Raw genomic sequence first — 27,703 nt, 5'->3', positions numbered from 1 at the left:
GGCAGCGCATCAATGTCAGCCTCACTTGGGAACCTTTAAATTAGTGTAATATTGACCAAGCAGGATTATGTGTTACTTGTCATACCAAAGTAATTCCAATGATTTTTTTCTTTGCAATATTAGCTATCTCATGCTGAAAATCAGCTGTGAGAGTTTTATTAAGCTCTGTGTAAAGCACATTACAGACGACCAGAGAATACCGGCACTCACAACTTAAATATTAGCTGTAAACGTTCGAGGCTCTTTCTGCATCCTACTTTTATATATATAAAAAAAACAACACACCTTTTTCCACAGGAAAGAAGGACATAAATTGAAGTGTTTTATATGAGGGGGAGAGGGATTTAGGCATTCCTGTACTGTAGCACAAATGGCTGGGTCACTTTGTGAATGAGTGATTTCTCTGCATGGCTCTGGCTGACAGGAAAAAATGCAGAAGCCCGTCAAGTGCAGTGCGTGTCAGACTGCGAGGATAAAACTGCATCCGGCAAATACTGGCCATTAATCTGGAAAGAAAAACAGCCAGTTCTGGGTCACCATCAGTAAGAGCTATAGGCTAGTGTTGGCCTGCCAACACAGCACTGCTCGGAATGGGAGTTAAGAGATGAGGGCTGTGCCCCCATCCGAATACGAGCAGTGCTAGCGCAGGGAATTGGTACAGGCCTCCAGAAAAATGTAATATGAATCGGGTTGCGAAATAAGATAATATATCTTGTTGAAATGGTCACAGCTGCCTTTTCTCTTCCCATTATCTTAATTTACATGCCTGAACTGGAGGTTGGCCTGCTTGATATTTTCATCTTAGACCTAATCAACAGAACCAGTGTTATAATTTAGTGTGTTGAGATAAGGGAATAGGTTTAGGGACAGTCCACCTAAAAATTGCAGGTTTGAGTTTAGGATGAAGCATAACTGTGAGCCATACACTTCATTGGAATTGTCCAGTAAAATATCCACTTATGTAAATAGACAATATGTAAAAAGTCATCCAGGGTAAATGTTCAGAAAATCAATAACTACATATGTTGTAGTATCCACCTAGCATGTACTGAGCAAAAGGAACATGAAGTCATTACCTGCAGACATTAAATTGTAATCCTGAGATTAATTTCTCAAGTTGTGAATGCCCTGCTTATGAAATCTTAAAAGGCATCATCTTTTAGAGCTAAACTTTCTGTGCAGTTATGTTTATTTCAACTATACATGCTGTGTTAAAAAACCAAAATGGACAAAAAGAAAAAATCCAAAACCAGTAAGCGGAAATTATTTACACATTCACAGTACAAGTTTACAACATATCTACACGTTAAAATACTCTGTAAAACATACAACCGTTTTCCATCTGTAAATTTGCACAGTATTAAAAAAAAATGAAATGTTGACAATTTCTTGTTTATTTGCACACAAAGCATTGCAACTGAAATGTAAAGGCTTGAAGAAATCAGAATGAAGACTGTATTCATACGGCAATATACAAGGCAGGTTAACAATACAGACTTCCTAGGATCAAATACCTGTACGGCTCTTTCTCCGTACAAAAACTGGTTAATTGCAGGTAGTGACATCCAACTTCACGAATAGGCATTTTAAAAAATACAATCATTGTTTGTAAACAAAATATAACTTTGGGTTCATACAGACAACCGTCATCTCAGTTTAAGTACAAGTTAACTGTAAGATACTGAAATGTGGCAATGGCCTCTTCAATAATTGAACTGAATATACTTTTTTTGTGTGCCAAATTGAAAAAGTCCACCATCTCATCTCTCTGGCCTACTGAGTGCATTAACAATGAACCTGTTCAGACTGTACATGTATCCATTTAACTTAATTTCTCTTTGTTACACCGACCTTTACAAGTACTAAAATTAACCAAATTAACTGAAACACCATTTCCGCAATTTCACGTACAAATCCAAATCCACCAGGCTAACGGTTCAGCATGAAAAGGAACACTTATTATAACCAATTATTATAACTCACCCGCTGCATGGCACCTCAGTGTTAGCACCCTGTTTAAGCACAAGGACTGTGCATAGTAAAGTGGTGTATGACAAGGGAAGCCTGTAAAATAAACTTTAAGTCAATTAAGTGAGGCCATTGTGATTTAGACTGATCTCGTATCCTGAAATGTAATGTTTGTCACTAAATTGGCTCTTATTTCCTCAAACCTGTAGTTTTGAGAGTAGAACACTCTACATAGCCCCCTCCGATTTCTCACTGTACCCTAGAGAACACAATGCATAATGTTCAAGAAAAATGAACAGTTTCTACATTTACGATCATTAATTGAATAAGGCACACAATGCACAGATTCAGGTAAACTCGCCTAAAAAATATTTATATTTTTTAATATTTATATATGTACACAATATTGTCATTACCAGCATGACTTTTGTTCAGGACACACTGGTTACTCTTAACGATTGCACAATTATCGTTTGTCTAGCTGCTGAGTTTGCTCATGTTTCAGGAAACCAAATATAGTATCTTCTTCCCTTTGCAGAAAACTAGAATCATTACAAATGTAGTTCCGTTTGTTTTTAATTCTCAGTGACACACAGAGACAAAGGCTATAGTGACAGACATGCATTTTGGCATACAGAGATGCACTGTCTGAGGTTCCTCAAAGATGAGCCTCAATTCAAAAACACATGGCAGCCATGCAGTCCAGGCAAGACCAAGACTCTCTGGGGAAACGCCACCTCTGGTCCTACTTCGACTCACCCAGGCTGTTTATGAAATGACCGGCATCAGCATTTTTCATGGAACTATCAGAGACTCCCTTGAAACCACATGCTCACCCACAAAGATGGCAAGGTCATACTGACCTTGCTGATGAACATTTCATTAAATAATGTAGCTGCAGATCAGGGACCTGACACCTCAAGAACCAAAATGCACACGCAAGACAACCAGAGCTAAATGGAAGCAATGCTTTTGAGTCCAAAATGCACAAACAACATTGTCATATTAACCAATAGCAGCAAATACGTTTAGTAATTTCCCAGTGAGTTAAAACTGTAGTCCAAGTAGGCACCCTGGACATTCATAGCACGTACAGCTAAACCCCCACGATTAATGTCTGTACATGAATTTCCACAAAATGTCCATTAATGTCCATAAAAACCTAATATTAATGTACCTTAGAAAGTAGTTGTTTTACGACTAACAAGTTGTTCTCATTTTTAACCGACTGACTGCACAACAGACATTATAAGTGCATTCCATTTCCTGTGTGAACGTTACACACAGGACTAGCCTTCATTTTGAGGCCAGTATTCGGCCCCAAAAGAAATGTCTCTGCTACAATCATCCGTAGATGCATTTTTCATCAAGATCATGTGTTTGCGATTCCACATATATATTACGTTTAATGTTTTAGACTTTATGCCCAGCTTGACAAATGCATACATTTGTTCTCGTTTAGTGAGTGTTCACATTTAATGGGAAGACAGTGCTCAGTGGCAGTGAGTAATGAAACTCATTCTTCAAGTATTCTTGCGTGTTAAATCGGTAATGCCGGAATGGCAAGCCTGCATAAAATGAACAATCAAGTTCCTTCATGCCGTTTGTTCTCTGTCACTCTAGATACACGAACACAACAGATGTCAGGACCAACCTGTGTCCTCGGGCAGAAAAAGAATACTTTTGAATGGGCCTGTGGTTTACACTTTCAAAGATGTAAATTGAAACAAGGATGAGACACTGCCCAAAGTAGCTTCTTTGGCCACTTGTAATTTCCCTTTTCAAAACGTGCAGTCAGTTGGGACTTCAGCAACATCAGAAAACCCTCCCCAGGCCTTAACCTTAAAGCCGTCAGCTCTTCGACAGAGTGAAACCAGCTGTGCGCACTTCTCAGTAACTGTATTTGTTCACTACTCTCATTTGTGTAGTCTGTGGAACAAACCCGTTGGGTTTTGGGGGAACGTCTGGTTTTAAAGAGGGCGTCCTCTTGACCCCCGTGCGGGGGAGAGAGCCGTGCCCACTGTAACTGCTCTGTCTGGAAACAGAGGGCTGTTGGTGGACCCCCATGGACACCCCGTGCGAGTCCAGCCGGGAAGGGGGTGCGGGAGGCATGTACCCCCCTCTGTTCATGCTGGGCTGCCGCGATACGACGGCCCCGCCTGACGAGTTCACGTTTTTGGGAAGGGCTGATATGGAATGCCTCTGCGAAGAGTTCCTGTGGTAGCCCCTCTGTCTTTCTAAAGTGTTCATTTGTCCTGTTGGCGTAGTTGGTGTGGTTGGCACATCAACCCTTTTCGTGGGACTGTTCCTGGGCAGGGATGAGGAGGGGGAGTACAGCGATGCCTCCCTGCTGGGGACTTTGGGCGGTATCTCCGTCATGCTCATCATGGGGTCCAGCATCATGTTCTGCCGGGACTTGGGCATGTCCGCCATAATGGCTTTCGGATTGCCGCTGTCGTTAAAATGTTTCAACAGGTCATTCAGTGTATTCCGCGCGTCCACGGAGCGCCTGTGATCCTTCCTGCCGGATCTGGGCTGGTCCGCGTTTTGGACCTTCCTCTCGGAGCGCAGCATGTCCGCCGCGTTTGTAAAGGAGGCCCGGTAGTCGTGAGTGGCGTTGGGAAGGACCACGGCGCTAGGGATGTGGGCGTGTCCCAGCGGGGAGTGCGGGGGAGGGCTGGAGGGAAAGTACTGGGGGCTTTTCGGTGGAGAATCCCGGCGAGGACCGTTGATCTTGCTGTGGGCCTTCTCCCACTGGTTCTTTATGGTGGGCTGCAGGCTCTTCTGCTGAAGAACAGGCGTGGACTCTGGCGTCGGGAGGGCCGCCAGCTCTGGTGGCTGACACTGGCTGCTCAGTATCATCGTCTTCGTTTCTCCGTTTGATACCACGTCTTTCCCATTGCTCAGTAGGTTAGTGTATAGCTTGGGAGAATCCATGTTCTGCTGGTATTCCTTCACGGGGCTGTCGAACAGGCCGTTGAGCTTTGCAAAGCTGCCAGCAGAGTCAGTACAGGTCTGGGCGGACTCTGCATCCTTGTGGATCTTCCTGGGCTTCCGTAAGAAGGCGTCGCGGTAGCAGTAGACCACCATTCCTGCGATGAGCGCCCCCAGCAGGAAAGCCGCAAACACGCAGGTGATCAGGACATTCATGTGCACCATCTGGTTGGATTCCCCTGACTGCACCTCCCAAACACCTGGAATGCACAATTTCATATCAAAGATCACAGTTAAAGAATTTACATCCCCTTTTCATCGTCATTTGGGTTTTTTTTCCAGATACACCAGAAAAAAGCATATATTTTAATATACAGAATTAAATATTCTGGATACCATCCACTAATCACAGAATACGGAATTTAAGAAGAGGGCATATATATTTTGACATTGAGAAATTTACACATGTATTATGTGCTCAAAAAATAAGTATATTCTTAAAGAATCTTATGACCCATGAATGTCTAGTTGTCATTTTAGAATACCTCTCAGGCAGGTACGCAAGGCAGAGAGGATTTGTTTGCAGGAGTGTTAGAAAGTAGGGAAATACTTTTTTTTTTTTTAAAAAGGAATTATTTTAGTCGAGTGTTAGGAACAGTGTGGTTTCACATGAAGCTACTACGCAGGTGAATATTGAATGATTCCATGTCCCACAGGAGTAACGTCTGCTTTTCAGAATAACATGCTATTCTGGGAACGGAGTTAGTTTTTCCTGTTATTATGGAAAGAAAAACACATTTCATCAGATTATCCAGCAAGCAGAAATGTAGAAGTTGGAATGCATCGTGTAATCTATACAGAGGACTTGAGATGGTTGAAGGGGAGCGGAGTTTACTTCCTACTTGGTGGAAACTGGATTACAACGTTATGAGTTTTGTTAGTAACCACAGACATTTTTAAGGAGTTAGTCATCTTGCAGTACAGTTCTAAAATTTGCTAAAACAATAACTGAGTTGGGCTTATTAATGGCAAGGCCTTTGGAAAAAAAGTCTGGAGAACTAGAAGTTAGATTCCTCTCATGGCACTGAGAGGCTAGGTCACAGAAAGGAAAGCATAAAGAAAGAGAAACCATATTTCAGAATGGAAAATAATTCACAGCGACATACATTCATAAGTGCATAAATAAACCACAAATATGAATGAGCAAAAATGATCAAACATAAATAAACAAAAATAGGGGGGGAAATCACTGCTGTCTTAGCTGATGGAAATCCTGGATAGGTGGCTGAAATCATACAAATGAACTTAACACCGTAGGGTGTACAGTTTTATGAAAAAGCACAATTACACATTTGATTTTTTCCCCTGAAAATCTTCACACATGATTGGGGCAGGAAGTCGAATGTATCAGCACATTCCAGCAAGTGCACACGACAGAGTAACAGAGCAGCGCACGTATCTGTATTCTGTGCCCCGTCTAAAAATGGCGGGCACCGTTCAGGATTTCATTCAGCTATAGAGCATTCCCAGAAAAGGCCTTACCATCCAGGATACCTGGTAATGAGTCAAAAGAATGTGAAGTGGCTGGATCGTCTTGGAGGACAAATTTCCTCGAACCAAACGGTTCAGGTGTCTGTGTGGCAATGATTTGGGGTGACTGTGTGCGGCCAGATGCCGCTGTTGTGACTGACGGTGATGACAACTCCACGTCTGTGGCGACAAACAAACTGTTAACAAACGGTGATCACAGTGGACGAGGCATACCGTTAACAGCCAGGTTAGCAGACAGGACAGACAGATGCGGGTTAGTTTCAGCGACTGTTTTACACAGCACATGTATGAAACGCTGCTAAACTAAAAGGAATGGGACTGTGAAAATGGTGAGTTGAGGTTTCAGCGAGAGTTTTATAATAGATGCCAGAACAAATCCTAATCAAAATCTTTTTATCCCCTGAACCTTCCCAAGCTCAAAACCATTGATTATGCTTTCATTTAAAGGACTATTTGAAATTATATTGTCAAAATGACATTTTGCCATGGATTTTCTATGGTTTGGAACAAAGGGTTTTTTCATTGGAAAAGGGGAAGGGATTTTCTGCCAGCTGAAGGCTGAGATGGCTGTCCAAACAGTGATGACATGGTGCAGACAGAACAGGCCTAACGAGTGGCTAGCAGCACAGCAGATGTTAGTGAAAATGGGAGTGAGGTCGGGTCAGTGATGAAATGGTTCACGTTCAGATGGAGAGCGATGAAATGGCAGCTCTGTCACTACAGTGTCGATGTCAATGAGATGAAAGGGTGGGGGCTTATTAAAGATGGAGAATGGGCAGCAGCAGAGAAGGAGCAGAGAGGGTTGAAATATGCTGAACTCAAGGGGTAAGAAATCAATTGGAAAAAACTAACCAGATGTTGGGTCGCCAAATGATTTGTAATCTGGCGTAGGTGTAGTAGCCAAAAATTCTAAAAGATTTAAAAGGAACAAGAAATAAATCAGTGTAAGATGGTCAAAAAATAAAGCCCAAAATAAATGTAACTTTATAATTAAATTATTAAAAGGGAAATTCATTAGCTGTGTATTTGCATGCCCAGTTGTACATACTGAGTACATTTTTAATTGCCAATTGTTCTGGTCGAATAGTTCAGCCTTGTGAATCTCTTGTGCCAGCACTGCGTTGAATGCTTATGTGCTATTAGTCAGATGTGTAAATGTGTTTGTTAGGATTCCCCACAGAGGAATGTGGTTGAGAGGTTATTTGTGTGATACTGCAAGCTAATGGTGTCACCAAACATGACATGGCTGTGACAGTCTCACCATGACAGTCGCCCAGTCGCACAGTGTTGCCGTACTCCACGTCCTGCTCGAACCCAGATCTGTTCAGCAGAGAGAGCAGACAGAGAGCACAGCACAAGATGTATTAATCAGATTTTTCACTTAATGTGAAACTGAAGAGCGCGTGGCACGTATTATCTGTGGAGCACAGACGTGTGCTGGTGAATGGGGAAATGCATGTACTTACAGCACGCCCGGCTGGAGAGTTTCACAGGCCCCGTGCGGCATCCACCCACAGTACGGATCACGTGACGCGATGCAGGACCTGTGTTTCACAGTACAACCCCATCAGGATGGCTACATGTCGCTTGCGTAGGTTAAACATTAAAAATATATTAACATCCTGTGGCCAATTGTCCAAAGTCAGGATGCGGTTCTCTGACATTATACACATTAAACACGAGGGCATTGAAAACGGTAAGGCTTCAGCTGCCGTGACTGCGGCCTGCTGCTGAGAACGGGGCCGGGTGGACTCACTTGTGGCAGGAGCCGTGTCGTTCGCAGCGGCTGAGAGGGAGCCTGACCACGCAGCCGGGGAAGGCCACGAACAGCCCCTGGGTCTCTTTGTCCAGGTGGAGAGACACGATGCGACGGTCCTCCTCGCTGTTGTACAGGCACCTGGGATCGAGAGCAGGGCAGGCCAATTAGAACCGTTTACCTCGCTTAAATTAAAACCTCCTGTCTGCTGCTTCCCAGACTGATGCAGTAAGCTACTGAACAGGGCTACAAGTACGTCTTCAAAGACTGCCTCTGTTTAGTAACACAGAAATCACAGCCCTAAAACTATGGAAGCATATCCGCGCCAAAATTCAAATGGGAATGCAAACGCCTACATTGCATTTTCATTTTCTATTTAGTGTATGCACTTTATCTGGCAATTAGAAAATTTTAATGCAAAGTCCATTACACATTACATTTCTCACCCTCTATGACACAACCCTGTCATACTTGAAATGTAAATGACAAACGACATTTGAAACAGCACTTTCTTATTGTAACCACTTATTTTATCCACAACAAAAATGAATTAGTAATTCAATTGACCATTTATCATTTCATTTTCACGTTGAAATGAAAAATAGTAATGCTTCCATTGTATCATCATGAAAACTTGAAAATGCAAAGTGACCGTTTGCATTTTCATTTGAATTATGCCATGGTTTTTGTTTCATGCGATTGCGGATTTGCATTTTCATTTGAATTTTGGCGTGGAAATGCTTCCACATAAAACTGAAGCTGGAATATCACAAAGTACATGTTGGTGGTGGACGTACTTGGCTCGGTTGAATGCGTCGATCTCCTCCAGAAAGACGCTTTCATTCATGGAGAAGGGCAAAGTCTTCGCCAGGACCTTGAGGACCACGCCGGCCTCAGAGCCAATGAAAACCACCGTGTAGTTCTGGTGGGGGCCGGCCGAATTATCAACAGCCAAGGCGGTCAGCCTGTACCTGTAATAAACAAGCCGGCTCACTGTAAATTCTCCAATACCTGTAATAAACAAGCCGGCTCACTGTAAATTCTCCAATACCTGTAATAAACAAGCTGGCTCACTGTAAATTCTCCAATACCTGTAATAAACAAGCCGGCTCACTGTAAATTCTCCAATGTTCAGGTTAGCAATTTTCCCCTCCTTTGAACAACAGGGGGGAACCTTATGTTGCGGCGGAGCGCGTCTCACCTGACGCGAGTCTTGGTGAACCAGGGCTCCTCGCTGACAGACGGCACGGCGGTGTCCATCAGAGGGTGGGATTTGATGAAGAGCAGGGTTTCGTCCGGGAAATCAATGGAGGTTTTGTACGCCTCTGCCGAGCCGTGTCCCGCACAGCAGCCGGGCCTGAAAAGAACACAGGGCGTATTATTCCCCTCGCGCTCTCCGGGGACAACAGGGTCAGCTGCTTATTAGGACCGATAACAGAGGGGGCAAGGCAAGTGCCACGCACTGGTAAAGGTACACCTGCGTGCATATGGCGTCCACAAGAGGCCCGGTTAAAAATGCAGCGCATCCAGTTATCGCCCATTAATTATTTACCCGAAACCAAAAGCGAAACGCTATTGTGTCACGCCATCGCGTGTACCTGGGCTTTGGCAAGCGCTCTTCCGGAAAAGCCGTCCACACGGAGTCGGGCGTCTTCTGTTCTTTGAACCGGCCTCTGAACGCCTTCTCGATGTCCGCCATCGAAAACGCGCAGACCGCCGAGCCGGGAATGCTGCGACGTAACAAAACGAATTTCGGTCGTAGCGTCGGTTAAGCGCTAATGAATCGAATAAAGGAGGCTCCGTCGTCTGAGCAGACGATAAAAAGCGAGCGCCTTTCTCAGAGGTATTTTTCTTACCTGTTCAGCTGCGTGGTGAACACGCCGACCACAGTAGGGATTCCGTTGATTTCTATTATGTCGGTGATGGATTGCAGGACGTCGAAATAGAAAAAGGACTCCCCCGGAACAGAGCAGTTTAGGCGCGCCTTAACGAAGGAGGTCCAGTGCTTCTCCAGCACGCGCTGGGACCCGCCCACGTCGTTCTTGCATATGCGCGCCACCCGGGAATACACCGCCTGAAAGACGCGAACGTTAAAAAAAAAGGAAATGTCCCGGAATCATCAATTTCGACACGAAAAACACTTCCAGCTTCTGAATAATACATGGTGGAGCAAAGCTCTTCCTGCCCTTGTGTCGAATGTTGTTGTTTTTTTTATTTTTTTTTTATATCCGGGACCAGCTAAGTGGTCCAACTGAGACTGCCTTTACCTGAGAGGCTGGGTACTTGGAGGGCGACTAAGCCTGACGCTCAAATCAAATTCAACATGCAAATCCCTTCGCTCAGTTTTTTCCGCAAAACGGGGGAACGAACGGGGTTTAAGGTCATAAATTAACCGTGCGTAACCGGTTTAATAATTAACCGTGGCAAATCCATATCACAGCACAGGTATCATCCTCCACATTAGCGTGGCTGAAATATTTATTAACTTCTGGTCAAGGGAAAGCGCTTAAAACCTGTTTGAGAGCCATGCACCCCATGTTGTATTGGTAAATTTCAACTGATCAGCAGGGAGTAGACGGCATACTAATGCCTTCAGGGAACCATATATTACCACAAAACAGGTCTGCGGAAAAGCTCAGAGTTAGGCATACAAAGCAGGTGGTTATTTTTATTTATTTTATTTATTTACAACTGCAGCAAAAACTATGAAATATTTGATACTGCGCCTGTATTTTCTTGCTGGTATTGGTATTCATTATTCAAATCTTACCTTTCCCAAGTTATTGTGCTCAGCTGCGATTTCCCTGAAGAAGAAATACACATAATTCCCATAATCCACGGCATGCAGGAAGTGTGGTTCTGAGGGGAGGAAAAAAATTGTACTTAGCATTTTGACCAAAATAAATTATTTGCTTCACGTCAGACAGATTCACAGTAACGGTTGAGCCAAACTGGCTCGATGTTGACCCAGATAGTGGAGTACAGCATTACACATCAATGAGAGAGATTTTCTCTGTCCTCCAGACATTCTGATACAGCTGACTGCTCAGTGTATTGTAAGAAAGGTCAGAGACTGGAACAAAGACCCACACAAATACAATATAAACGGGTTCTGCAAGGCCGTTTAACTTCCTGTGTCCTTTCAGCTTGGTGTGCGCTGTAGCCGAAGTCTGTAACTGCAAAAGCGCAGATGTGTATAAAAAAAAATTATTTTACCTTTTAACCACTTTGAGTCATACTTGATGGTTCTTAGGGCAGACCCATCCCCCATGCTGCGATAGATGACTGCATCGCTGGCCAGGAAGTCCGCCACCGTGGCTGAGTAAAGCTTCCCGTCTGGAACAGGGCAAGGTAAAGGCTGCTGTAATTTGTGTGCTGGGCAAGCGCTTGCACATTTTCTCAGTATGTGCTTGTAGCTTTTAAAAACACTTGAGCGTTTATTAATGGCAGCACTTTCAGGGCGGTTGTCGTCGTGGGGACCTGACGCACACCACTCGTTGTGGCAAAAAAGGTGATTAATGCCTCTGATCTGGGGCTTGGCAGTCATGGGGCCTCCATGCTTTCAGCCCAAACCCCCCACAATGATGGAAACGACCATTCGTCACTCGTAATTAGCTGAGTTTTCCATACCAGCAAAGAGGGCCACGTTGGTCTGCTTGGCATCGAATGGGCACCTCGCCAAGCCACTTATTTCCTCTCCGTCAAATTCCAGGTTATCCAACTGCAGAGAAAAATGAAGGCATATGCGACATGTTGTTAAACTACTTTTTATCATGTTTGAACAGTGTTCCATAGGAGACACACACACACACACACACACACAAAATAAACTGTGCAGAATTCCCACAGAATGGGAAAAGGTAATCAGCTAGAAAAAGAAAAGACGAAGCCGTTGACTCACCCGGTAGTATCTGCACATGGGGTTAAAGCCATTTGTGCCGCAGATGAACACAAGATCATCATTTCTAGGTACCAGAACTTTAATAAAATTATGGCATTCATCCTAAGAGGCAGAAAAGAGAGGGGTGGGGGAGGGGGGAAGACTTATTACAAAACTGATTGGGCACAATTATCTTTGGATATCAGATTTCTTTCCATGGAAAATAAAACAAGTGGGAACAAGCCAGTGGAATGGTAGCTTACTCTATGCTTCCCCTTCATGGCACATGTTTCTCGGTCTCCTGGGCCGGATCGCCACGTTAATTTCTGTGATTTCAGAAGAGAAACTACAATGATCACTGATTCCAGCTACTTATCTAGAAGCACAGTTATTCTTTCTTTAGCTGTTAACTTTGGTGTGTTTAAGGAGAAAATCAGAGCATAAACTCACCCTGTAAGGTATGATCTCGGTTCTGTATGTCTCTCGCAAGCTTACCAAGTACACCTGGTCTCTGTTGAAAGAGGAAAATACAACCATAAATTTCAATGCCTGCGACACGGACAAACCATTTAATTATTAAACCCTGCCAAAAAAAGCAATGGCCGCCCAATCTGCCATGTGATACAAATCACCCTGTAAATCAAGCGTTGGTACATATCACTGGGCAAATGTTTCCAGTTTTCAATACAATTAAGAGCATTAAGATTTACCTTCCGGCAATGAAGAGCGTGTCTTGAATTTTTGTCATCAGCTGAAAGTCCAGCCTGTGCTGAGATTCATTGCCTGCTGGACGCCCTCTAAATACCGGATACTGCTTTGAGTCTGCAGGGGAATGAGTAGCAGCAATATTGGGGATTACAGGGCTGCGGAGTCGATAGGGAGTATTGATTAGCCGTATAGTTAGCTATGTGTAACGGCTTTAAAGAAATCCCTCAGTAATGTACTGAATATTAAAGAATACCACACTGACACATTGGATGCCTTGCATTAACTGTGTCAGCAGGTTTTTTTGTATTTTCTCACACTATATCACAGGAACCACTTTTGGTTCTCTTGATATTCACGCTGAAGACTCGGGCATTTGTATGCATGCATATACTCTCCTTTAACGCATTAACTTTTCATACTGACAGATGAGAGGAAATATTACAGTCACTGTCACTTGTCCAGAACATAAGGAAAAAAAACACATAAAAATAGTGCCCCTGGGTGAGCTCCTGTACAGTAGCTATTCTGAGTTTCTGCCAACTGCCTGACTGAACTCGATGTGACAGCAGACGGCACCTCTGGTGCCCTTCTGCATGCTAGGTTCTCATCCAGAGGCAGCACTTACAGTGGTAGTCTATGGTGTCAATGGGAACGCTGTCTTCAGGAAAGCTGACCGCCCAGATGTGCGAAGCCGCCAGAAGCACCAAGCTGAGGAGGAGCTGTGCTCTCGGGCCCATGGCTCACGCAGAGAGCTGACACTTCCTGTTCCGCAAAACTGTCGATGCTACCTGCGGAAAAAGCACAGGGACACCGGGGAATGCCGAGGGCAGCCGGAGACTATTCTCCTGTTCCTGCTCTCGCCCCACCCGAATGACCTTCCCACGTTCATCTCACCAGCTGCTTACTTATGGAAGATAACCGCCAACCTTGTGCTCCCGTCAATCCCGACTGCGGGTAACATTTCTGCCCATGACCTGACAGGTGCTAATTTTTCCACTAAGAGGCCCGGCATGAGTAACTGTCTATGATATATTGTTACACCCTGTCAAATCAAGAGAAGTGTGGGTGGTGGGTTCCTTCAGACAAAGAGCAGTGAAAGAGGAAGTGTGTACCACTCACTACAGGGATGCATGGTCAGCAAATGTCTCATTTGTTTTGGAAATGTGTAAAGCACGCGCGTACTCTTTTTCTAAGCATTTGCGGAGCGGCAGTTTAGAGGTGACCCATTGTTATCAATACGGCGCACAACATTTGTAGCTCTGTCCCAGAGATTAACCCAGAGATGCTTCTGTGGCAGCGCGGATTCGAGCCTCTACGCTCGATGCCAGCCTTAAAGCCTGACTCCGGTGACTCCGGCATGGCTGGGCCATGTCCCGGGGTAACGGTGGTTGGAGACCAACCGTGTGCATATTAATGAACATTGTACAGTCAAATATTTATAAGGCAAACAAATTATTCATGGGGAAGCGGCCCCGAATGGATGTGAGCGGTTTACAGTGGGGGACAACAAACAGCCAAGAAAACGGATTAGCCGGGCCGCGTGCGGCGCCGCAGATAGAGGCCTGGCGCAGCGCTGATGAGCGGCGCTCGCGGGCACGCCTGGCTCGTCAGCATCGACGCTTTTTCAATTAGCTCTGGCGCGCACCTGCTCGCAGTCCGCGGCGAGCATCGACCGCCGATCCACTTAGGGATCCGATGGATCGGGGGGCGGAGGATGCGGCGAAGGGTTCAGCCGTTCCGTATGCGTTAATGTCAAACATTAATGGCTTTTTAGCGGTATGGAAGGGGCAGAGCAGTTTTCATGCGCCGGAAAGGTCAAGAGAGCACGTGCGCCACACCTGTTTCACGCAGCTCTCCGGTCTCATTTATGAAGGCATTAGCATAGGGTCTGTGGAGTCGTTCGCTTTGCGCAAGACTCAATTGATCCCTTTATTCAATGAGGATGTACAGTACACTGGGCATCCTCTACAGAGACAGGATTTCTCCCCATTAGAGCCACGCTTGAGAGATTATGTTTTCAGTAGCCTAGCAACAAAATGTCCAACAAAGGCAATGTAGATTCTAATTTAATTGAAGTCAATGCAACTGAGGAGAGAGCAACTTTTTAACAAAGTTACCAAAAAACCATGGATCTATAAAGAAGTGCAGCACTAAGCAGCGCATGCATTTTAACTAAATCAGGGGAACCGAAGGAGATGCGTCATGAGAGAATGCTAATCTATTGCCAGGAAAATCAATACAGGTTGTAAAAATGCCAAAATGCTACACTTTTAAGCTGTATTAGGAATTATATTGGTTTTTTAAAAATAATTTTCTTGATATAAAGTCAATAACGCCACAAGATTTAAAGTGAACCAGCTACCCCCCACAGTCCCAATGCATTTCTGCCATTCATTATTAATGATCACATTAAAACTGGAACAGTAGGTGCAAGGCTATTGTTGCTTGATTTTATAGCAGAGTTATAAAATGGGAGGAGCCTGGGATTCACATGTAACCTAACACAATACAGAAAAGGAGACGTACAGAGGTCAAATGCTCAAATTACTATTCAGTCCATAGTAAGAACAATGTTTTCTTAAATGGAGTATCTTGGTACGGTTTCTAATTTTTGCCCTCAAGTGCATGGGCCTCAGCAAATCCTAAGATTCAAGGCAGTGTCACGCAACATGTTACTGTTTAGCATTTCCCTACAATCGCTCTAAAATTGCTTTGTTATTACAGGATTTTTCAATGTTCTTCACTCACGCAATTTCTCAGTTGATGTTGGCTTAGTTTCACAAGGCTCAAGGAAATTTGGCTCCAACATTTGGTTGGAATTGCAAGCTTGTGATTTTCGCTTGGTAGGTCATTGCCTGCAATAGACCTACCACTGCATTCTTGCAGTGATGTCTTGCAGCAGAGATTGCTGCAAAAAATATATAAAAAATAGTAAACAATAGGAGCAATATATCATTTTTTGTCTTTTGCAACATGAAGGCTCCTCATGGCTGAACAACTGCTGTCATTTCTTGGGTCACTTTTGTTGTCATCCTGTTCCATGCTCTGCAATAAAACCACTGAACATGAAATCAGATAACTGGCAAATTGGTTTTCAGGCCTCTTACTTTTGTGCAGTATTAAGGAAAGATTTAATGCTCCTTTGAAGCACTGGAGGGAGAGGCTGTTAAATTGAATGTACAACATCACTGTGTTGTCAAAATCTAAGGTTTTTAGAAAGCAATCCCAGCCTGTTTAGAGGAGAACTCTGACACCACATCAGAATGAACTTCAGCAGTGGTGGTAAAATGATTACTCCGCTTCTACTTAAATAATAAGAACACATAATGTTTTGGTCTTTGCTCAAGGATTAGATGCGAGGGGTTTGAACTTGTTTCTTTTAAATCTCTGGCAAAGGGACTTGGCTCTACTGCTAAATGGCAGCCCCGCCCACCTTCGTGAGAACAGCACAAATGGGTGGGAGAGTTTTCACACCAGAACTCACCATCTCAATACCCCACAAAAAACCTTGTGCTGCAGGTGTGTCATCTAATGAACGTGTTCGGCATTGCCGGGTGGGACAACACAATAGAAACTTCATGTTCTGGGTGTTAACTTTAGTTACTATGGCCAGACAATGGCGTCAGCAGTGTGGAAGAGGGAAATTGCCACGGCCAGCTGTATTGTTAACAGTCCGATGATCACGATGAAGCCTCAGAAGATTACAGGGCCAGGGAGCCTGTTGTGGTCAGTGACAAGGTGATTGATGACTCCTTCACAATGTCGAGTTATACAGAACAGGGAGAAGTTCACTTTGGGGTTGTTAAAATGCTAATCGCGGCTGGTTAACAATAGGTGCGGCAATGAAATAAATAAACTTCAGAACTGCCCTTTAAAGAGCAATTTTAATCCCCGAGGTCATTTCAATATTTACTTCCCTGAAGCAGCAGAGGGCAACTGTACGCTATTATTCAGATCATTACTGAATTATCTCCAGCGTTTTAGAATTTGCTGTAAATCATAACACCAAATAGTATAACATGCTGCCTCCTGCTTTTAAAAAAACAGTAGGCTACAGCAAGGGGAACTACTGGGTGAAGTAATTTCTTTTTGTTTAGCCCAAATATTAACACTATGAAGCTTTTAAATTATGTTTACCTATATCTGAACTTATTTTGCTTCTTATCACCAGACCTTTTAAAATGAGCAAGTAAGCCAAATGTTTAAGTGGTGCGTGCATGCTCGTATAATTGTAGCTACGTAATTAACATGAAATTCACATTCTTATTTATATGACAACGCGTTCATTTCCAAACAATTCTTTCAATATTTTTCCCCCATTAACGTACAATCTAAATGCACTCTCTACTGATATCACTGAAAATAGCCTAAATGTTGGAAGGTCGTTGATAGGGGGGAAAAATAACATCGTTGGGTAAAAGCAGATTGCATGGTAAGGTTATACGGTTGTAAATTCCGAATAATCCTTAAAATACATTTGGGAAAATCCTTTTTGTGCAGGACGTGATATTATGTATTCAGCACTGATCCGTGATAATTCCTTGAGTCCGTTTGAAATACAATGGTTTGGGAGCGGCAAAAGTGACAAAAGGTAATGTATTTGCATGTAAATTGATTCTCTTGCCATTACATGCTTTTGGGATTGGGGCGGAGAATTACGAAAGCTGATATAAAATAAGAATTTGCCATAATTTATATTAAATATTTTGGCATAGGTTAGGCTACTTATAATTAAACGATGTAGCCAATATGCTACGTTCGTTTTTAAGTGCGTAGCCTCTAGCCTATAAGGCAAAATGTTACTTATAGACTAGTAAACGGAATGAAAACTTTAAAACGGAACTGCTGAGCATACTACGTGAAAACAGCATAATAGTAATTACTTCTTTATGGTAAAGTGCATAGTATTTTAGGAGGTTATGGTACGGTTTTAAAAATCTGCTGCTCTTCTGGGATGCTATGGTCGATATGTTATACGTCAAGAAGCCTAGTGTTTGGAGTTTGCTCCACATTCAAGGTACACAAAATAGCCGACGTGCATTTGAAGACTATAATCTTAAAAGAAAATCTTAATTTCTGTATGTCCACCCACAATAAAGGATTTCCCATGCCGTCATCTCATATGTCTATTTATGATAAATTAGTGCACATCCAGTCTACAATGTACAACTAATATCAGAACTATTGTAGCTACTTTAAACTTTAATAGAAAATGAATCCTCCTGACTAATGAAATATTGTACGGCGACCTCATTAAGCAATCCACAGCTTGTTTTCTCTAATTATTTACCGCCAGATGCAGTACAGCAGTGATTGGAAGGGAAAACGGGTAACCAAGGATTTAATAGACTACTTTTCTGCAAACTCTATCGATGATACAGTATAGCAAATTACTCTGCTGTTATTCAATTAGACTGCTGCAAGTCCTGGGAATAACCTACAACACCTGAATACACAAACCCGAGGCCAATATCCAAATATGGTATTTTATAACTATATATTTAATAACTAGCCTATCCATACATATCACGACACCAACCAATGAACACGTGAACCTTCACCATACAAAATATCAATTTATATGACTTACAAAAAATCAATGTAATTTAACACACCCACACACGCGGGCGCGCGCGCACACACAGCTGAAAATATCTCAAAAGAAGCGAAAACACAACCATCCTACCTGAAGACTCCCAAACATTCATGAAAGCTTTGTGAGGTCCTGTTAGATGCCGAAGTCTGTTTCTTTCTCTCATCAATCCGCTTGATCAGATTCACTCATCTTACATGGACTTCATGTCGATTTCACTGTGAGTCGGAACTTTCTTTATCCAGTTGTGGAACCTCAAAATTAATTCCGATGCAAAGAAAGTAACATTTTCTTTCACTCGTCAATCTATCCGTCACCAGGCCCATTTTCAGCCTTCTGATCTTCAAAGCTTATCAAATGGTACCGCTGCTGCCCAATCCCCCTCACCTCACAATCCCCCCGTCTTTGACTTTGCAAAAACAGAAAACACTTAACAAGCAATATAGCCTAAACTATCCCATTGGTGATATTGGGCAATTGTATTAATGTTAAAAATGAATATTTTGCAAAACCTTTTATTAAACTGAGAAAACTGAGAGTCACGTAGGTAATTAATGTATATCCTCTTTGAGTATATGCTAGTATATACTATATAGCCTAACAGAAAATCTCGTTGAGTACTATTGTTTTTATTTTATTTTACCACGAGTCCAAGTGAGAATGTAGGCTATTGGCTATAGTCCGCTTGCGACAGACTTCGTTAGTGCTGGCAAATCTTTTTCCTTTCAGGTTAACACAGCTTTTCCCGAGGAAAAATAATCGGATTTCAGCAGTAGAAGTAGCTTTCCAAAAACCCGCGACTCACCTCATCTGAATTGTTATTTTGTATCCCCGTGTATTGCTCGCAAACCAAATCGGCAACTCTCTTAACTTGCTTCACAGACGATGCCAGGAGAAAAACAAACTGATGCACAGCAAATGGTGTAATTCGATCCATTCAGAGTCAATCCATCAAGAGAGCAGCCCGCTGCCTACCAATAAGCTGTTCTGTGCCTCGAGTCCCTCCCCCAATCTTTTCTCCACTGTTTTTTTCCGAGATGTAGGTTTTGGCTCCACTCCCTGCTCGACCGCTTTTTCCCTATTAGAAGTGAGGCCCCCAGATTATAGTGACCCAGCGGTACTCTTCCCCCACCCCCTCCCCCTCCACACACACACACGCACTCACACCGCTCTTGCTTTAACGAATCCTTCATCCATTAAACCCGGTTGTAAAATCTGCAACATAGTAACAGAGTTACTCTGAGACTATAGGTGGCTGTAGAAAAAACGGTTAAAAAATTACCCAGACTTCAAGGTCTATGCTGACCGTGAGGTAGGGTCAATCTCTGATCATGTTATTTATTCTTAACTATAGGCGTAATAATTACATTTTCATTCCTAAACCTTTTATCTGAGATTTCCATTTCCAAATGATTTCCTTTACGGTAAAAACAGCTTGGTCAGATATGATTGTGTACCTGAAGTGTTTGAATTTGAAATAGACTAGGTTGTTGCCAGTGACTGTGGTTAGTAGGCTAACAATTATTAGAGACTATATCATGGCAGACTGTAGCCTCGCTGTTTGTTTTCCACATTGAATGTGAAGTGTTTCTTAATACTTAAACAATGGTGCGGTTGAAAATAAACAATTCTGTTGATATTCAACTGAGGACACAAATTTAAAAAAAGATTTTTTTGTTTGATAGTGGGTCTCTATATGAGAGCTTTTCAGTCCAAAATCCCTGGTGGCACCCCTGCACAGAGATCCTTGTATCCTGGGATTAAATAGTCATCCATTTCTCCTGGTGGTAAAAACCGCAACACATGCCCCATCTTGGATTATGTATGTTTTAAGTGCTGTCGCACTGAAATACTGAGTACTGTTCTCACATAAAACACTTGAAAGGATTGAATATATTGAACAAAAACAAAATGGGGATACGTTTCGTTGTCGATACAATTGTTACTTTGAGCAGCATGCAGGCCTATGGCTGGTTTGGAACACACTCCATTTTTTTTTTTTTTGACATTTTTTTGGACCTTATAATTCTGCATAAAACACATTTTAGGACATTGAATCAGGTTTATTGTAATGAAATGTACTAGTAGCAGTTACCGTGCATTGGCATATTTTATGGGAATACAAATTTGTGGGACGGTTAAGACTGCCATGCTTTTGGTCGCTATTGTCAAAGTGATATTGTCCTGTTAACGTAGTTTGCCAATGAAAATCACATCAGCTGCAAGACCTTATCTCTGCTGATGGGAAGTTAGAAGGGTAAAGGGTGAAAATAAGGTTGAGTGACATTCAATTATATTCTGGTGGAATGTTGACCATAATGTCCTGGATGTGTCCGCAATTGTTTTTGAGCGAGTGCCGTTAGTTGGTCAGACTTTGAATTAAAACTATTGGCTAATTTCCTCCAAGTACAAATAATTCCCTGTCATTATTGTATTTATGCAAATTAATGCTTTAGCTTTCTCGGAGATTTGCTTATCATTACATTCTCAACACTTTCCATTTGCCATGTGCAACCTAGGCACGTATAAAGGGCCTTTCACACTGGTAAACAGAAACTGCATTGAACTGTATCTGGCTGGCTCCCAGTTCCTGTCGGAAAGCAAAACTGTTTTGACCAAAGACCCAGGGTTCTGACTCTGTTTTGAGCCAGACCATCTCACCTTAGAAACATCCATAAACACTTAAAACTGTTAGCAGCCACCCATTTGTGCTGCGAAGGAGCATTCTGCCTTTCTCCATTACCCATTCTGTGAAGGGGTTGTGTGATCCCCCCCCCCACTGACACAAACAAATGTAAAGTGTTTATTTGCATTTGAAAGTGTTTAAGGGAAATTGATTATGAAGGTTGTTTGGTGTGCTTCTCTCTACATGTGAATCCTCACCGCATAGTCATACTGCACCCAGAACATTAAGATAACCATTTTATCTTGGTTGTGAAAGGTTGATGTGACCAAAAGTTCACCCGTGAAAACAATGATTGAGGTATGATAACATACCAAAATCACATATCAACAGTACATTCTACAACAAGTCTTTTGGTGGGTCTCAGTACTAATGGATGTCTAACTGGGTGATCATGTATTGGGAAGAAACTTACATGACAATAGCTGGATTATAGAAACAGAACAATTCACTATAGTGGCATTAGTTTTTTATTTTTTTAACTCAGTGGAAATGACCCATTGGTGTGGAAGCTATAGATGCCAGTGTGTCAGCAGGGGAACCTGGGTCTGTGTCTCAGACAGGAGAAAGTGTCGGATGTCTCCCTGATTTATCGAGTGGAATGTCCCTGCAGATGGCGTGGAGATGGCAGTCGTAGCAGCTCCGTGCATTTGTGTGACAAATGGGGGTGCAGGCCAGGGAAGTGCAGAGATCTGCTCTTAATCAATCAGAATGGTTCACGGTGGAGCCATTTCGCTGGGATCCGGCCACACAACTTAACATAAGGGGAGTGCCATTAAATCCTAACCGCTAAAAATGTACTTATGAAAAATTGTATATCTTTTTATTCAAGGATATTTAAATCACCAGACTTGTATTGAATATGCATTATAATAATATTAACACATAAATATAAACCTTGGAAAGTTTGAGATTATCTAATCAGAATCACAATTTATTTGGTCCACTAGTGAGGGCTGCATTTTATTTTTTGTATTAACTCGCCAAAAGCAGCAAAAATGTTTCTCCAAATGTTTTTTAAAGGTGCATTCCAGTGATTCATTTATCCTTGTGAAGGGAGGGCTCACAGGGTTCAATGATAATAGGGGTACCAATCATGTTGACACCTATCATTTTGGGAAATAAAATTGTATAACATACATTTGGGCATACAATACAGCTCATTACCTGTGTTTGTTCATTTTATACTACTTTTTTGCTCATCTTTATTTGGATGAAATTGTAAATGATGTATGGGGAGGGGCTTGTGTGTGTGTCAATTATCTCCTCCTTTCTGACTCAACTGTTTAATCCAGTCATGAATCAGCTGAGGTGACTTCCACTTATTTTTATTTCGTCAAATATACAAGCATGTTACTCTGCAGTGTATCCTCCTCACCATTAGTTTTTATGATACCATATTTTACATCACTTGTTTTTCACTCATAAACACAGCCCTCTCCTGAGTAGGCTTATGCTTAACAATCTCCACTGCATCAACCCTCTCCACCGCTGGGTACTGATGGCCAAAGCTATTATTGTGTCATTTTCTACAGACAAAAAAAGCTGCATTCCCCCTAACATGACTGTGATGGTGTGGGTCTGATGAATATAAGAAATTTTTACACTTTTTAAACAAGATCACAGTTGCCATGGGGCTGAATGTGACAGCCTGTTTTAAAGTTTTAGCCCCGCAAGTCATTATCTCAACAGATCTAGAATACCCGTCCACCACACATCAACAATGTTGTTTACCCCCATTTTCATTTTTTTAATGAAATGAAGTGACCTTTTCTTTTTTTTTGTGCTGGAAGATAATGAGACTCATAATTTGTACCTTGTCCTGTATGCTGGGTCTCCAGTATGACTCGTGCACAGCCCGAGCAGAAAAAATGTCTTATTCTATCTAACATAAATATAGTCTTTAAATTTAGCATCCTTAGCATCATCATGCCAACTTGGGGTTTTGTCATTTAATTTAAATGGACCATCTCCTAATGCATAGATTTCTTTTCCCTAAACAATAAATAATGTTTATAATGTTTCTGCTTAACTGAGTCATCACAGTTTAGTCTCGTGAATTATTTTATTTATTTAGTCAAGATTTCCGATGGCTGTAGAGCATATGCTTTATGTTTGAGTTCCTCTTAAATATGGGTTCTGCATTACCTGTGCAATGTACTGTTCTTATGTAAACATGATCTTTTCCATGTGGGACAGACTGTGTGAGTAATGTAGAACATCCACGTTTATGTAGCTGTATCTTGCTCTCATCAAAGCATGTACTGTTGCATGTAAGGTTAGTGCCATTAGGATGGCATGTGTACATTTAGACAGCATACAATGCAAGCTGACAGTATGGCATATCAATAATAGAAAGTATCTGTCGGTTTGTGTCCGTCATATACATTTGGCATATGAATGCAAACTGTATAAATTGTGGATTTAAATATTAATAATTTAACCTGGTCAGTAAAGGAATGTTTACGCTCAAATATTAAATAAGTGTGTTCCATTGGATTCTGGCCTTCTTTACAATGGATGATTTTCACTTTCTATGTCAGTCCCACATTGTGGTCCCCTCTGGGCCCCCCAGGCAGGCAGGCACACAGACAGGTGTCAGAGGGAGATGTGCTGACTCTGCCCCGAGCGGCCACGGGGGAGCGTGGGTGGAGGGGGGGTGGGGCAGGTGTGGCATTCTCAGACGGGTCTGCCGGACGCGGCCCCGGGACAGCTGGGGCGTGGTGAGCTGAGGTTCCCACAGCCAAACGGAACCCACACCGTCCCCTGGCCCTGGGCCAGGATCAGTCCATCGCTGCTGATCGGCCATGCAGCCCGCGTTCACCCCCCCGCCACCCGTCCTTCCCAGCCTGCCCTGCTGATTATGCATGCTGGATGCGGACTCTTCCTAGATAATCTCAATGGTAGAGCTTGGCTTTGGCGCTATCAAGGTCTTGTGCGTAAAGATTTTCTTCGAAGGGCTTTGAGACATATGTGCATAACAACCTTGAAAAACACTGAACAGTGAGTAATATACAATGTGAACTTATTAAAACGTAGCTCAAATTTAATATATGCTTTTAGTATGTGCAAGTCCATTTCACAACATCCATTAGTATTTGCACTATATTCCCAATCTTTCTCTTGCATCTCCTATGGCACGTAGTTGTGTTGTAGGTGTATATAATCACACTGCTAATTTGGTATCACCTCTGCTCCTGTGCCTAACCTTTTCGTATGCAGTGTCTTAAAAGATAAGAGCATATGCTAAATGCCTAAATGTAATGATAACGTAACCAAAAGTGGTGGAAATTGTTGCAGATCGCAAATTAAGATTTTCAGAAATTGGTTATAATGTCACATCTGACCATCAGATATGTATCAAATAGATTTGGAAATGTTTCATATGGAAAAGATGATATGCATTGTAAAGCGCAGCCAAATGTTTGATTTAAATCATGATCTAGATCTTAATCCGAAATGCTAACACATGCCCCCACAATTCACTGTACACTGTGGCATTGTTAACCTCCTCCCCCATGCCCCCCCTTCCCACCACACACATACTAATGTGAGGGACAGGAAGACCATAGCTAATGTGGGATTAGCATGAACAGTCCTGGAATTTCACTGGATGTTTGGCACACACCAGGTGTAAAACAGGCTATATACTCCAAAAAAAATAACTGAAAACTGTTATTCATTTTAAGAACTCTTGAAATTCAGTGAGAAGCAGTAGAATTTTCAAGGGATGCAACCATGCAGAACCTTTTCAATAAAAGGTCTCAAAATTCAATTATCCTTTAAAATAGGTGAAGAGCCCTTTCACCTATATCCCTGCTCACCATTTTTGTATCCTATGCACATAACTTTACCGGCACTCTAATTAATAACACACTGTACAGTGCTCATTAGGGGCATGGCAAATTAAACGTGAGTGATTCACGCTGCTCTGCAGATGGGTGGCTGTCCTTATTTATTACAGAGATATCAGAGAGGCCCAGAGCAGCTGGAGACTGTAATCCTGACTCAACAGGTCACAGCATTAGACAAGCTGGAGCAGGTTTTTATTACTGTGGGAGATTCCTAATTAACAGAGACCAATTGGGAAATCTTTGAAGCCAGTGTCGGGGTTAAAAGTGTAGGGTTAAAATGTTTTCCTCTGCGAAAGCGTAAATCTGTGACTAGCTGTAACGTGCTTAAACTAGGCCAGTTAGCTTAAAAGATGCATCTCTTTTTTCGCTCTTCTCAGAGAAATGTTTATGGTGAGCCCAGTGATTACACACTACTGTGAATGTGCCTGTTAGGGATCATCAGGGAAGATTAAGATGCACGCAGCAGACAGCGTTTGGTTTACCTGAACTGATCACTGACACTGAACATGCTTTAGCCGTCATTAAGTGTGTTGCAGATCTGCATATCGGGGTGCTTGCTCCCAGGTGGACAGGGAGATAATCACGCATGATTCAGGACTATGATACAAACCATGATCAAATAGATGTCTTAGATTCACATTGATATTGCTCTGTCAAAAAAGAAGCCTGAGACCATTAATCTCTGTGCTTCCATTTGCGGTGGTGACATGTGACTGACATGAGCAGCACTAAGGTGGAGCGGTTAAAGAGCTGTACTTTTAACAATCAATATATGTGGACCAATTGTGGAGCTGCCAATAACTGACTAATTTGAATGAGCTAAGATAGGTAAATGGGTTGGAAATATAGGAATCTTGTGAAGTCACCAAATGCAGCCAAGGCTTGGCTTGAATACTGCCTTTCATTAATCCAGTACAAAGCAGCCATTATTTTACTTTGCTCATTGTTTAGTTATGGAGCATAAAGATGTTGTGCACTTGGGAAGCAGAACACTATTGCCGTTATTACTCAAAAAATAACAACAGTTGGAAATAGTGGGTGAAAGTAGAAAATTACTTTTCTGGGTTCCTATGGTCCTCTAATCCTTTGGTCATCAATAACATGGGAGTCTTGAAGTCAAATTGATCAGTTGCAATAACAAGTGCTTTTGAAGTATCTCGAGAAGTATTAAGGATTGAAATGCATATGGAGTTAATTTTTTTCTTCTGATTTACATTTTCAGATTTTTGGAAGATAACTGCCATGCAAAAGTTAAAGACCACAACATTTTTCTCACAGGTTAATCAGAAAAAATGGAAATAAACTCCACGCAACTCTCATGAAAAGATTATCTAGTTCAGCAAAACAAATGCCGCCACTTAAAAGGAACGAAGCTCATTTTCAGTCAGAGCACATAGAAAATGGAGGAAGAAACAGCTTGAGCTCATGCCGCTTTTGAAAGCCAAACAAAAGTGCCAGGCTTGACCTGCATGATTTTCACAATAACCACAAAGACAGTTTACACTCAAGGGCTGCATGATATGCCCCATTCACATGTTAACTAATGCCATATTGATTTGATAATGGTGCAACGACCAGGAAAATGTGAGCACCCAAACTGTTCTCCCAATCAGACATGAGGAAAATTGCGTTAAATTAGGATTCTGTTTGATTTCCACCGATTGTTAATCAGTCATTATGTGATCTGATTGCAATATAGAGCTGCATCATCTATTTCTTACTATACTACCTTTATATTTTAGTTAATACTCAATCTTTAAATTAAGCAAAATACATTTTTGATAAAAATGAATGTAAGGCCTAAATGACTATTATAATTACTTGTTTCTTGCAAAAGCAAAGTAACCCCTTATCTCTCTGTTTTCCATAGACATTAAATACTGAAGTAGCTTAACGCAGTTGTTTGCCTCTTCCTTCAGGCTCTGGTTGAGCTTTGTCTTGCGTGTTGAATTAAGGTTTCAGACTTTATTTTTTTTGTCAGGGTTTTCCAAATAAGGGAACGCCTTCAATTAGGATCATACTGCAGATCACACTATGCCACGTCTCCTTTTATATACACAAATGTTCCATTGTGGAAGTATAGTGGTCCTGAGGATGTTGTCTATTTGACTGCAGCAACTTCTGGGTGCTAATTATATCTCCTTTTGTACTGTTGTGTCCTTCTAGACCTGTGGTTCCCAAACCTCTCCTCGGTTACCCCTAGCTGGATGCAGGCATTTGATGCCCTCTATCTTAAGCAAACCTGATGCAACCAATTAAGGGCTTGATGAGTTATGTCTGGTCAGAGAGTGATTCAGTCTAGGTTGCCTAGCTGAATGATTTCAACCACCATGTAATAATGTTCACATGATCTGGTCTGAGAATCTGTGATGCAGATCTTCTTTGATTCTTTGGAGGGACATCTTCTTTTCTAATCTTTTGGAAGTGTGTGCAGTTGATGGACAAGCTCAGGTCTCTCATCATCTGACCATGTACATGAAACCAGGAAGACAAATAGTGACATAGTGACACCTGGCAGACCTTTTGATCTTGATGATCTTCTATTGAAAAATAAATGTTATTTATGTATTTATACTTTTGCTGTATGCTTATGTTTCCTTTATGCTGAATCTTAAATGTAATTTATGTTGAAGCTGGAATATTTCATATTATGTTTCTTTGCATCTTCATACTTAAGTGGCAGCATTCCAAAATGATTTTGGATCTTGGTTTGCAACTCTGAGGTTGTAAGTTTGTTTCCTTGGTAGGGCACTGGTGTTGTACCCTTGAGCTAGGC

At 42.2% G+C, this 27,703-nt stretch overlaps 1 protein-coding gene and 1 long non-coding RNA gene across 12 annotated transcripts in view; one reads left to right on the top strand and one right to left on the bottom strand.

The window, feature by feature from the left end:
* Nucleotides 1-27,703, top strand: part of LOC135255382 (uncharacterized) — a 184,364-nt gene that overhangs the window by 18,441 nt on the left and 138,220 nt on the right. For all 5 annotated transcript variants that reach the window (XR_010330165.1, XR_010330163.1, XR_010330167.1 and 2 more), the window contains one exon: nt 11,463-11,560. This is a non-coding gene — a long non-coding RNA (uncharacterized LOC135255382). The remainder of the gene's footprint in view (nt 1-11,462; nt 11,561-27,703) is intronic.
* The window catches only part of sema6d (semaphorin 6D), a 76,508-nt gene continuing 50,041 nt past the window's right edge, over nt 1,237-27,703 (bottom strand). Inside the window, exons 1-20 of one of the 7 annotated variants that reach the window (XM_064336474.1) lie at nt 19,196-19,395; nt 18,484-18,644; nt 13,423-13,585; nt 12,800-12,911; nt 12,540-12,600; nt 12,353-12,415; nt 12,111-12,212; nt 11,840-11,930; nt 11,426-11,545; nt 10,980-11,068; nt 10,066-10,283; nt 9,808-9,939; nt 9,411-9,566; nt 9,007-9,180; nt 8,210-8,350; nt 7,920-7,997; nt 7,715-7,773; nt 7,306-7,362; nt 6,445-6,612; nt 1,237-5,162 (exon numbers count right to left, since the gene is read on the bottom strand). In XM_064336474.1, the coding sequence (XP_064192544.1) occupies nt 3,859-5,162; nt 6,445-6,612; nt 7,306-7,362; nt 7,715-7,773; nt 7,920-7,997; nt 8,210-8,350; nt 9,007-9,180; nt 9,411-9,566; nt 9,808-9,939; nt 10,066-10,283; nt 10,980-11,068; nt 11,426-11,545; nt 11,840-11,930; nt 12,111-12,212; nt 12,353-12,415; nt 12,540-12,600; nt 12,800-12,911; nt 13,423-13,534 (3,237 nt within the window). In that variant the 5' untranslated portion in view covers nt 13,535-13,585; nt 18,484-18,644; nt 19,196-19,395 and the 3' untranslated portion in view covers nt 1,237-3,858. Of the gene's footprint in view, nt 5,163-6,444; nt 6,613-7,305; nt 7,363-7,714; nt 7,774-7,919; nt 7,998-8,209; nt 8,351-9,006; nt 9,181-9,410; nt 9,567-9,807; nt 9,940-10,065; nt 10,284-10,979; nt 11,069-11,425; nt 11,546-11,839; nt 11,931-12,110; nt 12,213-12,352; nt 12,416-12,539; nt 12,601-12,799; nt 12,912-13,422; nt 13,586-18,483; nt 18,645-19,195; nt 19,396-27,703 lie in introns of those variants that run through there. The other 6 variants (XM_064336472.1, XM_064336475.1, XM_064336473.1 and 3 more) reach the window with 6 other exon arrangements.

This window comes from Anguilla rostrata, chromosome 5, assembly GCF_018555375.3.
Source record: "Anguilla rostrata isolate EN2019 chromosome 5, ASM1855537v3, whole genome shotgun sequence".
Lineage (NCBI taxonomy): Eukaryota > Metazoa > Chordata > Actinopteri > Anguilliformes > Anguillidae > Anguilla > Anguilla rostrata.
The sequence above is the reverse complement of the archived record's forward strand: the minus strand, read 5'-3'. Positions and strand labels throughout refer to the sequence as shown.